The following is a 13,439-nucleotide window of genomic DNA, read 5'->3' on the forward strand; positions in this document are numbered from 1 at the left end:
CATGTAATTTACGAGACAAATTTTTTAAGCCTAGTTAGTCCGTGATTAGATAATAATTGTCAAATACAAATAAAAATACTACAGTAGCCAAAGATAAAAAGTTTCGCGAACTAAACAAGTCCTGAGAAAAAAGAAAGATCATTGGTACTCACAATCATTGGAAAAATTCACAGTCCAGCTCTAGAATTTTACAACCAGTTCATATGTCAAGCTCATAGTAAAAAAAGGAATTATATATCATTGTTATAAGTGAATTGCACAAAACACATGTTCGTCTAGTTTGAATATGAAACCATGTATTGCTAGCCCTTCACTATACCAACATATATGTATTCATTTAGTCTAAAATAATCCATAAAAGTGTCCCAATTCATCAAGGCGGCCAAACGGCTCTCCCTCGCCGAGAACGCGCGCTGCCGCCGCGTACGCCAGCAGCAGCACACGAGCACAAGAGCCGGCCTAGCCATCTCCACACTCTCCTTGCAAGGAGGCAATGAGCTAGCTTTTCTTAGCTGCTGAAGCTTGCTGGAGTATATAACAGCTCGCGCCTTCTCGTTCGCATCGCAAAAATCTGCATTATCACGGCAAAGGATGGTGCACCTGTTGCAGCAAATCTGTAAATTAATGCATTGAAAGACTGACACTCCGAGAGGGGAAGAGAGTCCGGCCGAGGTAGCTGGTGTGGTGAGAACACCGCGCTGTTCAGACTTGCACACACCGACGCGCCACGAACGAACGCCATGCACTGCTACGGAACTCTACCACCATGGTCGACGGCCATGTGCAGGTACGGTGGTGCCGTCGTCGTGTCCTCGCTGCCGCGCCGAGCGCGTGCACGCGGCGCGATGAGGGTTCTCGGTCAGCATTTCGCCGCCGGCCTGCCTGCCTGGTCAGTTTGCAGTCTCCTCCTTGAATGCAGTACAGCACAATCCCCAGTCGACAACATGCAAGCAGCAGCCAGCAGCTTCGGAGGTGGTATTTTGAACAAGGGGTATTTTGGACATTTTTTCTAGTCAGACCCACATGTTAGGGCTGGCAAACGGTAGAAATCTAAGGAATGGCTTGAAGGGCAAAAAAAGAAAAGTGTCATGATATAAAGGTCTGATCATCTTTCTTAATAGCACACATGGAAAAGCCTCAATTAATTTACAGTGTTATAATAACCAACTTATCTACCAATCACATAGCAACTCAACATCAACCATATATATTAACTTGAATCAAACTAGTTACACGAAATAGCTTAACTATTTCATCATCCCATACCAACTCATCATCACACATAGATGTTTTTATCACCACTAAAAAAACTTGATAAGCTCACCATCCGCATCACAGACTAAATAAATAATTTAACATAGAAGTTCATAATCATCTAGTAATAGTAACTAATTTTCCACTCTTGCCTACGTTCCAAAAACAATTAAGCAAACAGTAACTTAATTTTCCACCGGTGACCGTGATGCTTATATCTCTAACAAGAAACTGCCTTGACGAAACAACCGCGGAACTGAATTAACTTCCGGATCTGAACACTACTTAATTTTCCACCGGTGACCGTGATCCACACACTGACACACTAAACAAACGACGCATTTGCCAAGCAGCTACCAGCTAGTAGGATATGAACTGGAGTTCCGAAATTCCAATCCAATAGCAAACGTCGCCAGTCAAGACCTGTCCTGTCGTTTCTCGAGCCCCTCCGTGCCATTGCCATCCTTGTCATGCCACCCGCGAGCCGCGAGCAGGAGCAGCCAACCCGTACTGGCTCCCCTCCCGGTCCCGGGCTCCCGATCACGACCCCCTCCGGTGCCGTCCACTTCCACGTCCCTCTCGCGGACCACCAGCTGATCGAGGCAGCGACGAACGACGCCACCAGCAGGCCAACACCTACGACCCGGCCTGCAGCAGGCAACTAGTACCAACGAGTAACTGATGCAGCGCCTGATTCCATTCCTTTCAGCAAGTCCCAGATTCCGTTCCACCGCGGCGCCGGACCCGACCTCGACCTGACATAAGCAGATGCACACCCGCCGCTTTGCTCGTCGCTGGCAGCCACCCCAGTCCTCCAGGTCACTGCCTCGCTCCGCGATGCCAGCGGCTGCTCTTGCTGTGCGGGTGGCCGTCCTGCTCCTCGTCGCCCGAGGCGGATCGGCGGCCGGCGCAGCCGCCGTAGAGTTCGTGCTCACCGGCTTCGCGCATGACAACGTCACGACCAGCGGCGCCGCCGTCGTCACCTCCTCCGGCCTCCTGCAGCTCACCAACGAGACCAACGAGGTCTTCGGGCACGGCTTCTATCCCGTGCCACTCCGCTTCAGGGACGACGCCTCCTCCTCCTCCTCCACGGGCGCGCCGCGGCCGCAGTCCTTCTCCTTCTCCACCACCTTCGTGTTCGCCATGGTGCCGCGGCACGACGACGCGCACGGCCACGGGATCGCCTTCGCGCTGGCGCCGTCGCCGACCGTGCCCGGCGCGGTGGCCGGGAAGAACCTCGGCCTCTTCAACACGTCCAACGACACGGGGAGGATGAGGAGCGGGGTCGTCGCCGTCGAGCTCGACACGGCGAGGGACGAGGAGTTTAACGACATCAACGACAACCACGTCGGCATCGACGTCAACAGCCTGGTGTCCGTGGGCTCAGCGCCGGCGGCGTACGTCGACGTCGGCGTCGGCGGCAGCCTCGTCAACGTCAGCGTCAACCTGGTCAGCGGGGAGCCCCTGCAGGCGTGGGTCGAGTACGACGGCGCGAGCATGCGCCTGGAGGTGACGGTGGCGCCGGCGCGCAAGCCCAGGCCGTCCGTCCCGCTCGTGTCTTCCATCGTCAACCTCTCGTCGGCCGTGGCCGACGACACGTACGTCGGGTTCACCGCGGCGAACGGCGCGGCTTCGAGCTCTCACTACGTTCTTGGCTGGAGTTTCCGCCTAGGCGGCGGCCGCGCACCGGACCTCGACCTCTCGAAGCTCCCGTCGGTCCCGTCGTCAAGGTCGTCCAAGAAGACGACGTCGCAGCTACTGGTGGTCACGCTGTCCCTGGCTGTTGTCGTGGCACTCCTCCTAGCGTCGGTGGTAGTCGCGGTGGTCGTCGTCAGGCGCCGGCGGTTCGCCGAGGAGGAAGAGGACTGGGAGATAGAGTACGGGCCTCACCGGATCAGGTACAAGGACCTGCACGCGGCGACCGGGGGTTTCCGCGACGTCATCGGCGAAGGCGGCTTCGGCCGCGTCTACCACGGCGTGCTCCTGCGGCCGGCGGCTGCCGAGGTCGCCGTCAAGAAGGTGTCCCACGACTCCCGGCAGGGGCTGCGCGAGTTCGTGTCCGAGATCGCGAGCATGAGCCGGCTGCGCCACCGCAACCTGGTGCAGCTCCTAGGCTACTGCCGGCGCCAGGGCGAGCTGATACTCGTCTACGACTACATGGTCAACGGCAGCCTCGACAGGCGTCTGTTCGACGCCGGCAAGCCGGTGCTGAGCTGGGAGCAGCGCGGCAAGATAGTCCGGGACGTGGCAGCCGGGCTGCTGTACCTGCACGAGGGGTGGGAGCAGGTGGTGGTGCACCGCGACATCAAGTCTGCCAACGTGCTCCTCGACGCCGACATGAACGGCAAGCTCAGCGACTTCGGCCTCGCGCGGCTCTACGACCACGGCAGCAACCCGCAGACGACGCACGTCATCGGGACGCTGGGGTATCTCGCGCCGGAGATGAGCAAGACGGGCAAGGCCACCACGAGCACCGACGTGTTCGCGTTCGGCGCCTTCCTTCTCGAGGTGGCGTGCGGCCGGCGGCCCATGCAGCGCAACGACGACGTCGACTCGCCGGGGCTCGTCGACCTCGTCCTCGAGTGCTGGAAGGCCGGGAGGATCGTGGAAGCCAGGGACCCAAAGATCGGCAAGTGCGACGAGGCCGACGTCGAGCTGGTGCTCAAGCTCGGCCTGCTCTGCTCGCACCCTGACCCCCGGTGCCGGCCGAGCATGAGGCAGGCGGTGCAGATCCTCGAAGGCGCCGCGCCGGTGCCGGAGACGCCGCCCAAAGATTTAGCCAACAACAACAGGTTGTTCTACGGATACAGCGAGTCTTTCGATGAGTTCGCCACCATATTCCCAGCGACGTCGGAGGTCACCAGCGTCACCACGCAGCCGTCTTCCTCACACTCCACCGGCGAGGAGCAGCAGGTCTCCTCCGGCTCCGGCTGAGTAGTGATCTGTCTTCACCAAAACACCAAAGTTTAGTCATGTGTAGTTGGATAGGGAAGCAAATAGTCATCATAGGTTTAGGTGTTGTGTGATATTTTCTTGGAAGTGAATATAGATATGGTCAGCCATTTGTAGGGATGACCAAAAAATAAAGTTTGATGTATAAAGCTCTAACTGCTGAGGTTGAGGCTATACCAATCAGCTTGAGCTATTCCTCGCTTGTTTGATCATGACGAGAACAAAAAGGTGGACACCAAGCCTTAACTGACTGTATGTGAATTCTTCAGGTAAGCAGTTAAAAATAATGTGGTATCATAATTTCTGTCAAGAATCGGAATCCAAGCCGTTGCCTTCACTCAGAAGGAGCTGAAAGACATCAACCTTCTTTATCATGGGAAAAAGATCTTGGCACACTGGCACGAGAACCTCAAACTATATTATGACAAAAATGTGTTCTGTGGACCAATGATGGGCTTGGGAAAGATATGGAAGATATCTGAACTCTAAAGTATCTGAAGAACTAGGTGACACAATAAGGCGACCCTATTTCGAAAAAATACAGCAGGCAATCCCAGATTTTAGCCATGCAACATTAGCTTACAGGTTAGCTGACTAGTTAATCTATTGCCTCAGCCACAAGCAGGATCATCGTCATCTTCCTGGAAGCCCTGTGCAGCACCTTGGATCATTTCGTCATCAACTCCTGAAAGGAGGTTTAGAACATTGAATATAAATGTCATCACCCCACAGATAAAGCCTACAAAAGGAAGTGCATATGGATGTACCTTCAATGAAGGATTCAAATTCATCTTCAGTTGGTTCCCTTGATGTGATTCGGTTGACTAATTGATTAATCTCCATCCAGTTTGGCTGCTCAGCTGGGCCAGAGAACATTGCACATCTATCCACAACCCAGTCATCAACTACGTCTATGTAGTCCACTGAGAGAGGATCAAATGCTTTCATCTTGCGTTGTTGTCTATCAAAAAGATCACTCAATTGGTCAATCCATTCATGCTTTGTTATCAAGCAAAACATATCCTATTTTGGCAACTAATGGCAAGATTCTCCGCAAGATGATTTCATTACCTTTGCTGCAGCCGCAGGTTGTATTGTATAAAGGTGAGATCATGCATTCGCTGACGCTCAAAACTATTCATTCTTTCATCATGAACTTGCTCAAAAGGAATGTTCGTCCGGTCACATCCTCTAGCGCTGCAGGTTTGACTGAGAATGCGGACCGCTAGACGTGTTAAATTTGGGCAAGCTCCTCCATATGTATACCACCATTCAGCTGCAAGGTAATAACAATAGTAAAGAACAAAGTTCAGTATTTCACCTTATGATTACCTCAATCAAAGGATGCCATAGGTTAACAAGGTTCCAATTTTTGAAAGAAGGCTAACAAGGTTTGTCAGAAAAGTTCATTTTATTTGGTATGATCTAAAACTACAAATGTGTAACTCATGTTTGTAAAAAACAAAAGCATAATAGTAGCGAGTAAGCTAGTTCATGAGAATTTTGAAACACTAACCAGGAGGTAAAGTTCGTCTAGATCTGACAGCCATCTGCCTACGAAAATCCCCTGCTGTTTCACTCCGGTACATGTGGAGCTCTCGCTGTATTTTATCTTGGATTTTCACATCAGATACCAGCCTTTCTATGCAGTCTAGCATTCCTGAGAAGATTCTGTTTGATATGTCACCTCGAATTCCATCAAAAAATAGAGGGTTCAGGATGAAGCCTGCTGAATGAAGTGGATGTGGTGTCTGGTTGTCCCATCTCCAGTCGATAATATTCCAGTAAACCATGTAGTCGTTCTTACTCACCAGCTCTTTCTTGATTGCTGCTTTGGCCTTGTACAATCCAGCATATACATAACCCACAGAAGGCCTCTTGTTGCTACTGACTAACTTAAGAAGGTGCACAAGTGGGTCAGTGATGTGAACAACAGCAGCACAAGAGTTCCAAAACTGCAAACTATTAACAAGATTGCTTGCTTCAATCCCTCCTTTCTTTGGCAGCAAGTCTATCCATTCATCCGAGTTGACCATAGCTGTCAAAGCCTCCCTCAAACAGTACATATTCTTCAATGTCACAAAATTCATAGCCGCACAAGTCTCTGCAGGAACCAGCAGATCCTTCCCTTGCAGATACTTCTTCATCAGATTCAATGCATATGCGCTGTTGTAGACAAATCCCGTGATGGCCTTTGCATTACTTATTATCTCACTGATTGCATCCACCTTACTGAAATCTTCGAGCATGCCATCAACACACTGGAAAGTGCATGGAGACCAGAATAATGTGGGAAATGTTTCGCCTAGCCTTTTTCCTGCAGCTGCATGGATCTCAGAATTGTTTGTGATCACTTGGACAACTTTTTTCTCGCCAATCTCGTTAACAATACTTTTCAGTAACTCGTACAGTGCATCTGAAGATGTAACAATGCTGGTTGCATCCACTGATTTGAGGAACATAGTACCTTCTGGGCAATACACGGAGAAGTTTATCAAGGTTCTGCCTTTATCAGTGATCCACTCATCAGCCAACACCGAGCAGCCCGTCCTGGTCCATGAACCCCTGAAGAACTCCAAGTGAGACATCACATCATCGAGTGACCTCTTAAGAACATGCCCGCGAACGTCATGGTAAGAGAGCACGTCAGGCCTCCCTCCTGCCGCCGCAATGGCCTCCAGCATCGGCTGGAAGTAGACTGAGTTCACCGCTTCCAATGGCACACCGGCATCATACAAGAACCGCCCAACTGCCACGGAAACCTGCTCCTTCTCCGAGGGGGCAGCATGTTCGAAATACTCTGCCGGTGTCACTGCGTCCACAGCCATCACAACCTGATGAAGAGGATTGGTATGAGGAGTAGGCGGAACATGCTGCAGCCCATGAAGAAGATTGGTCTGAGGAGTAGCCAGAACATGCTGCGGCCGAGTCTGGGGTATAAGTGGCGGAGCAGTGGCGGAGGTCACCTGCTTCCTCTTCTTCTTACCGCTGCTACTCCCCCTCATGCTGCCCTCCGGAACCAGAGGCCTCTGCTCCTCGAGCGGCACGGGCTCGAAGTCGAGCACCTCGTTGAGCGGGATCATGTGGATGGGGCTGCCGGTGCCCCCGCTAGCCGTAGAGACAGAGGCGGGCGGCGCGCTGGTGGCAGCGAAGCGGCGCATGTCGCCGGGCGAGAGGGAGGCGGCGAGCTTGCGCTGCATCTTCTTGGCGGCGACGGCGTCGAGGCTGCGGAGCATTGTGTCCTGCACGTCGCGGGGCACCTTGGGACAGCAGCAGGCGTTCCCGGGGCGGCGGGCCAGGTGCTCCTTGAAGCGGTGGATACCGCCGCCGAGGAAGTGCTTGCCGCAGTAGGCGCACTTGAGTCGCAGCCGGCCGTCGGAGCGCACCATGACGCAGTGCTTCCACGCCGGGTCGTGCTTCTGCGCGCCGATCGGCACCACCACCTCCCCCTCCCCCTGCTGCTCCTCCTCACCCTCCCCTTCCCCCGCCGCCGCCGCCGCCGCATCCTCCAGAACCGCGTCGCTCTCCATCAGGCAAGAGCACGAGCGCTGCTGCATCAGCCATCACCGCCGGGCGTCAGCGTTAGGAAGGGCGCAATTGGATTCGAAGAGCAATCGCCGTATCGTACTCGTACCCTACTAAAAATCCCCAATCAGCTGGAACCGGGGGGCGGGCGTGAAATAAACCAGCAGACCCCGAAAGGAAGGGAGAGAGAAAGAGTGGGATGGAGAGAGAACTCACCCGGGTTTTCGGTAGCCGAACGGCCGGGCTTCCGCCAAATCGGCGGCCGCCGGGGATGGTCCGGGAGGAAGAAAACCGGGAGGGGCGGGGAGGGTTGGTGGGAGACGGGTGACGTGGGGCCGACGTGTGGGGTGGGAGTGGGTGGGTGACTGGATGGGGAGGAGCGGCGGGCCGGCGGCTCATGGTCGGGAAAGCGACCGGGCCAGCCGGTTCTCGCGTGGGTTGGTTCGGGTTAGCTCAGCTGGGCCGGCCTGGTTGGTTTGGCTGCAGATTCCGAATACCAGCGCACTCGAGTGTTTCCCGCCTGCCCACCCGTGGGGCTACTCACTCAGGGCAGAGCGAAACCGAGGCCTTGTTTAGTTCTCGAAAAATTTCAAGATTTTGCGTCGTATCGAATCTTGCAGCACATGCATGGAGTATTAGATTTAAACGAAAATAAAAACTAATTACACAGTTTGCCTGTAAACCGCAGGATGAATCTTTTGACCCTGAGCATCTCCAACAATTTAGTAAAAACCACTTGGCAAATCTTATGATTTGGCAAGTGACTAAAACATATGGCAAATGAAAAAAATTAGTATCTCCAATAGTTTGGTATTTGAGCTTGGCAAAATTAGAAAAAGTGAATCCACTCCAAACAGATCAACTGTTTTTAGAGGCATATGTGAACAACTCAAATGAAAATAACTTTAATTTTCCACGCAACTCAAATCTTAATCTGATTTGTGAATTAGTATCTAGGGGTATTATTTTAGTTCCAGGACAGGAAACGTTGGCATGAATAATTGCCCTGGACTCCACACCATGCTGATCTCTACACCTGTAGGACTCCACATCATGTTGATCTCTGCACCAGTAGAGTACAGTGTGGAAAGTCTCCTTCCAAAGGCGCAAACAACAAAGGAGTAGTTGGGTGATGGTTGACTGATGTACAATTTCTTGGATCGCGAGCTGGGGAGAGGTGTAATCCAAGTCGTCCAGCGCGGGAGAGGCGGCCGTCTTTTCCGGGGTTGCGCGCGAAGGACGGGAAGAGGGCGTCCGCGCGATGGCAACTCGCACGAAGCGCGCAAATTTGCGCGTGATATACCCTTCGATGGCAAAAGCAAAATTTGGTAAGTGCTTTAGCAAAATGTTGGACTATTATTTTTCTTGTTTTGCCAAAAAAACAAAGATAACAATTATAATTGGCAAACTGTTGGAGATGCTCTTAATCTATGATTAGATAATATTTGCCACAAACAAACGAAAGTGCTACAGTTCCTAAAATGTAAAATTTTTACCAACTAAACAAGGCCTTAGTTAACCCTGAAAACCAAAAAAATTTCAAGATTCCTTGTCACATGGAATCTTGTGGCACATGCATGAAACATTAAATATAGACGAAAATAAAAATTAATTACACAGTTTAGTTGTAAATCACGAGACAAATCTTTTGATCCTAGTTAGTCTATGATTGGATAATATTTGTCACAAACAAACGAAAGTGCTACAGTACCGAAAACTTTTCACTTTTCGGAACTAAACAAGGCCCGAGTTCACAAGTGTTTAAGACCTTGTTTAATTCACCCTAAAAATCAAAAAAATTCAAGATTTTTCGTCACATCGAATCTTGCGGCACATGCATAGAACATTAAATATAAAAAAAACTAATTATAAAGTTTAACTATAAATCGCGAGATGAATCTTTTAAGCCTAATTACTCCATGATTGAACAAAGTTTATTAAATAAAAACGAAAATGCTACAGTTCTGAAAACCAAAAAGTTTTGAGAACTAACGAGGCCTGTTGCTAAAAAAAAAGGTGTTTCTTCTTGTGTGAGGATTAAGCGGTCATATAGAATTTAGGATTAGGTTACAGAGGATATTAGTTCAGATTTTAGGTGCCCATTTAAGATTTCATGGTTTTAGATAATTGTGAAACTATATATATGGAACTAGGAGTAGGTTTTTGCCTGCAATGTAATGCCGTAGAGTTTATTTTTTTCTACTTCTAGTTTACACTGCAATTGTGAAACTATATATGTGAACGTCGTGCCGTATATTTTTGCCACACAAAAAAACTCATGCAACATCACATAAGTGTCTCCTATAACTAAAAAACAAAAGTAAGACCACCAAAATAGTGTAGATTATTTACGAAATTAAAAACATGGCTAGAGAGTAATTCGTGAGAAGAATTTTTTAAGTCTAATTAGTTTATGATTGGACACTAATTGTCAAATAAAACGAAAATGCTATAGTACCTGTTAAACTTTAACAACCTCAACCAAACACCGCCTTAATAGGGAGCAAAATAAAGTTGCGCACGAGCTCGCGCATTTAGCTTATAGATTATGCGAGAATGTTGGTTCCTTTTGCTAAATTTTAGTTAGCTAAACTTTAGTTATTTTAGTAGCTAAACTTCCAAACATACTGACTAAAATAGAACTTAAATAGTTTATTCCCACTAGTTAAACAAGAGTAGCTAAAATAATTTTAGCTGGCTAATATTTGGTAAGAGGAACCAGAGAGGGCCTTATTCTTTGTTTCTTGAGTGTGTTCAGGCACTCGATTGTAAAAGACATTACATATTTCTCAATAAAGCTCCCTTTTCCAAACAAAAAAAAGAAGAATGGACTAATAATACCTTTGTTACCATGCCACATTCGAAATGTGTCCAGTGCACTCTACAAACCCTGCAATCTTTATTCGATGGCGATGATGCCACTGCCACCCATGATCTCATCTCATTTTTAAGTATGTGCACGCGTGGTCATCATGCTAATTTATTCATGTGCACGTTTGGAGGCCCACTAATATGAGTAATCAGATTTTGAGGGCCCGGTCCGTCCGGAATCCGACCCAAGTCATGTGGACGTTTGGCGGCCCAGCATTCCAAACCAACGACACGGCCTTTTCCCAGAGCCCCAGCCCCAAACCAACGACACGGCGGCGCAGACAACCAGCAACCACTCCGGCCGCAAGGTGCGAGCGCGGCAGCGGCCGTTCTGCGGCGTCAAGGCGGAAGAAGCCTCACCCGTGGTTCGCCGCCTCTGGGGCCTGGTGACCTCATCGGCTCATCCCGGAGGCGCACGGCTCGCCGCGCCGCAGCTAAGAAGCAGGCACACCCATCCATCCATCTTTCATTTCATCCCCTTCCCCTCGTGCGGCGAGCCCTCCTGCTTGCTTGCACGGACGACGACCTAATCCCCTCCCCTCCCCTTCGCCGCCGCCATGTTGCGCCTCCGAAATCGCCTCCTACCTCTGTTCCGCGCCGCCACCGCGCACCCCTCACCCATCCAGCCCCGCGCGTTGCTCCTCCTCTCCACCTCCACCTCCACGACCTCATTTGCGCCCTTCTCCCTCGAGGACTACCTCGTCGCCGCCTGCGGCCTCGCCCCGACCCAAGCACGCGAGGTGTCCAAGAAGGCTGTCCACCAGTTATCCATAAAATACAGAAAGGGGAAGGTATCCAGCTTCCGCCTCAGCTCCGCCTCCAACCCCGATGCCATCCTGGCCCTACTCTCCAGTGCTGGCCTCTCCCGCGCCGACATTGCCGCCGTCGTCTCCGCGGAACCACTGCTCCTCCGCACTTCCGTGAAGAAGCTCGCTCCCCGCCTTCTTGCTCTCCGCGACCGCGTCGGCCTGTCTACTCCCCAGATCACTCGCTTCCTCCTGGTTGCCTCACGCGCTCTCCTCTCGTGCGACGTCACTCCCAGACTCGAGTTCTTCACCTCCTTCTACGGCTCGTTTGATCGTGTCCTACTGGCCGCAAAGAGGTCTATGTTCCTCTTCTCGACGAGCCTCGAGAGGATCATCAAGCCCAACATAGCTCTGTTTCGTCAGGGCGGTGTTCTAGATGTTGCTAAGGTGTGTTTAAAGAACCCTTGGGTGCTTACCTTCAAGCCGGAACGAGTGAAGGAGTTCATGCTGCGGGCAGAAGAACTTGGGGTGCCTGCAGCGTCGCCGATGTTCGGGCAAGCAGTGGCAATCGTCTGCTGTGTTTCGCCTGAGAAGGTTGCTGCCAAGTTTGAGTTCTTTAAGAGGACTCTTGGTTGTTCTGAATCTGAAGTTTCCATTGCAGTGTCCAGGATGCCACAAATACTAGGATTATCTGATGCGACTCTTCTTCGCAAGATCGAGTTTCTGGTCAATGAGGCTGCTATGGAGCCACAGTATATTGTGCAAAGGCCTATCCTGCTCACATTCAGCTTGGAGAAGCGGTTAGTGCCCCGACATCATGTCATGAAAGTACTGCAGGAAAAGGGTTTGCTGAATAGCAATATGAATCTTTTCACATTAGCTCATCTTAGAGAAGACGCTTTCAAATCGAAGTTCATCGACGGTCACAAGGACTCTGTTCCTGGCCTTGCAGATGCTTATGCTGCAGCTTGTGCTAGTATTGTGCCCTCTAGAGTGTAATTTAAGCTTCTCATTCTGGTTTAGGTGGATGGTAGAACTGCAACCCATGCTCGTTAGTGGCTGTCAACTGTGCAGGTTTTCTCAATTCTGATTTCTGCAATATAACCACTAGTGATCACTGATTGGTCATAGTCCAAGGTTAAGTTGCGACTATTAAGGAAGGAGCTGTGTTTGGCTTCTTTCTGACACTTAATGCACGTTCTGTTGGTTTCATCTTCTGCCTAGCACATGGCTGTAGTTTATCCTTAACTTTGTTTTCTTATGTGGATAAGTATTTGCTGTAGAACAGTATCTGTAAGGGAATGAGGTACCCAAAGCTGAAAACAAATTGGAAGTTCTATGGGAGACGGCTTCGTATGAGAAAGTAGTAATGTAGCCCTTTTGGCTTCCTGTGATATAGAGAATGTGCCTCTTCTGGAAGTAAGCCTATCAAATAAGGGAGACATCAACTCTCAAACTTGTTTTTTTTTTTTTACCATTTTGTATAGTTTTGTGATTTTAAGTAGGAGTTTCTCACGGAATATTTATAAGATTTAGCAGCTCATATGGTGGGTTTACGCCATCTACAAAAACTTTTCTAATTTATAATGTTATAAGCAGCTCATATGATGGGTTTGCGCCATCTACAAAAGTATAGTAAGCGGGATCATGAGCAGATGTGACCACCGACGCCCTCTGTTTTGAGCTGCTGCTGGAAATCCAGATCCCAGGAGAACTTGTGTGATCGATTGCCAGTATATACCTGCTGGCCTGGCTGCTGCGGTTGCTTTGGAAATTGGAAGTGTTGCCCATCTGAATAATCTGAACCATGTCATCTACACTGCCTATGTATGTTACAACTTATGTATGTTGGTTCATGTCGACTTGAAAAATTGGACGAGTTACAACTGTAATGCGAGAGCTGCAAAATGCAGTGTGGTCCGTCATGATTTTTCTGAAGGGGGGGAGTGGCAAGTAAGGCCCTGTTTGGTTTGCCCTGTTAAAGTTTACCGCCCGTTATATCGAATGTTTGGACACATGCATGGAGTACTAAATATAGACTATTTACGAAACTAAAAACACAATTGGAGAGTAATTTGATAGACGAATCTT

General features: G+C 50.0%; 3 protein-coding genes across 7 annotated transcripts; 2 read left to right on the forward strand and 1 right to left on the reverse strand.

Annotated features, from left to right (window-relative positions):
- Positions 1,191-4,452, forward strand: LOC8057038 (L-type lectin-domain containing receptor kinase IV.1). Its single transcript, XM_002463576.2, has one exon. It carries the CDS (start codon positions 2,023-2,025, stop codon positions 4,186-4,188), a length of 2,166 nt encoding a protein of 721 aa, XP_002463621.2. The 5' UTR covers positions 1,191-2,022; the 3' UTR covers positions 4,189-4,452.
- On the reverse strand, positions 4,556-8,085 carry LOC8057039. 5 transcript variants are annotated; one of them, XM_021447514.1, is made up of 5 exons: positions 7,948-8,085; positions 5,723-7,844; positions 5,278-5,482; positions 4,974-5,167; positions 4,556-4,891 (listed from the first exon to the last, which is right to left on the reverse strand). In XM_021447514.1, exons 2-5 carry the CDS (start codon positions 7,761-7,763, stop codon positions 4,818-4,820), a joined length of 2,514 nt encoding a protein of 837 aa, XP_021303189.1. In that variant the 5' UTR covers positions 7,764-7,844; positions 7,948-8,085; the 3' UTR covers positions 4,556-4,817. The 5 variants fall into 5 exon arrangements, with proteins under 5 accessions (XP_021303189.1, XP_021303204.1, XP_021303216.1 ...); XM_021447529.1 differs by having other exon boundaries at positions 4,603-4,891; positions 5,723-7,841; XM_021447541.1 differs by having other exon boundaries at positions 4,603-4,891; positions 5,723-7,754; positions 7,948-8,083.
- On the forward strand, positions 10,881-13,273 carry LOC8057353 (transcription termination factor MTEF1, chloroplastic). The gene has a single exon (XM_002463577.2). The coding sequence runs from the start codon at positions 11,160-11,162 to the stop codon at positions 12,345-12,347; it is 1,188 nt and encodes a 395-aa protein (XP_002463622.1). The 5' UTR covers positions 10,881-11,159; the 3' UTR covers positions 12,348-13,273.

The sequence above is a fragment of the Sorghum bicolor genome, chromosome 1 (assembly GCF_000003195.3).
Source record: "Sorghum bicolor cultivar BTx623 chromosome 1, Sorghum_bicolor_NCBIv3, whole genome shotgun sequence".
Taxonomy (NCBI): Eukaryota; Viridiplantae; Streptophyta; class Magnoliopsida; order Poales; family Poaceae; genus Sorghum; species Sorghum bicolor.

What these genes read in the sequence shown, in the direction of transcription:
- LOC8057038 (XM_002463576.2), top strand. Translation starts at nt 2,023, where the DNA reads ATGCACACCCGCCGCTTTGCTCGTCGCTGGCAGCCACCCCAGTCCTCC.
- LOC8057039 (XM_021447514.1), bottom strand. Translation starts at nt 7,763, where the DNA reads ATGCAGCAGCGCTCGTGCTCTTGCCTGATGGAGAGCGACGCGGTTCTG. An exon ending in TAGACGAACTTTACCTCCTG is followed by an intron (nt 5,483 to 5,722) that starts GTTAGTGTTTCA and finishes ATTACCTTGCAG; the next exon opens with CTGAATGGTGGTATACATAT. An exon ending in ATTTGAATCCTTCATTGAAG is followed by an intron (nt 4,892 to 4,973) that starts GTACATCCATAT and finishes ACCTCCTTTCAG; the next exon opens with GAGTTGATGACGAAATGATC.
- LOC8057353 (XM_002463577.2), top strand. Translation starts at nt 11,160, where the DNA reads ATGTTGCGCCTCCGAAATCGCCTCCTACCTCTGTTCCGCGCCGCCACC.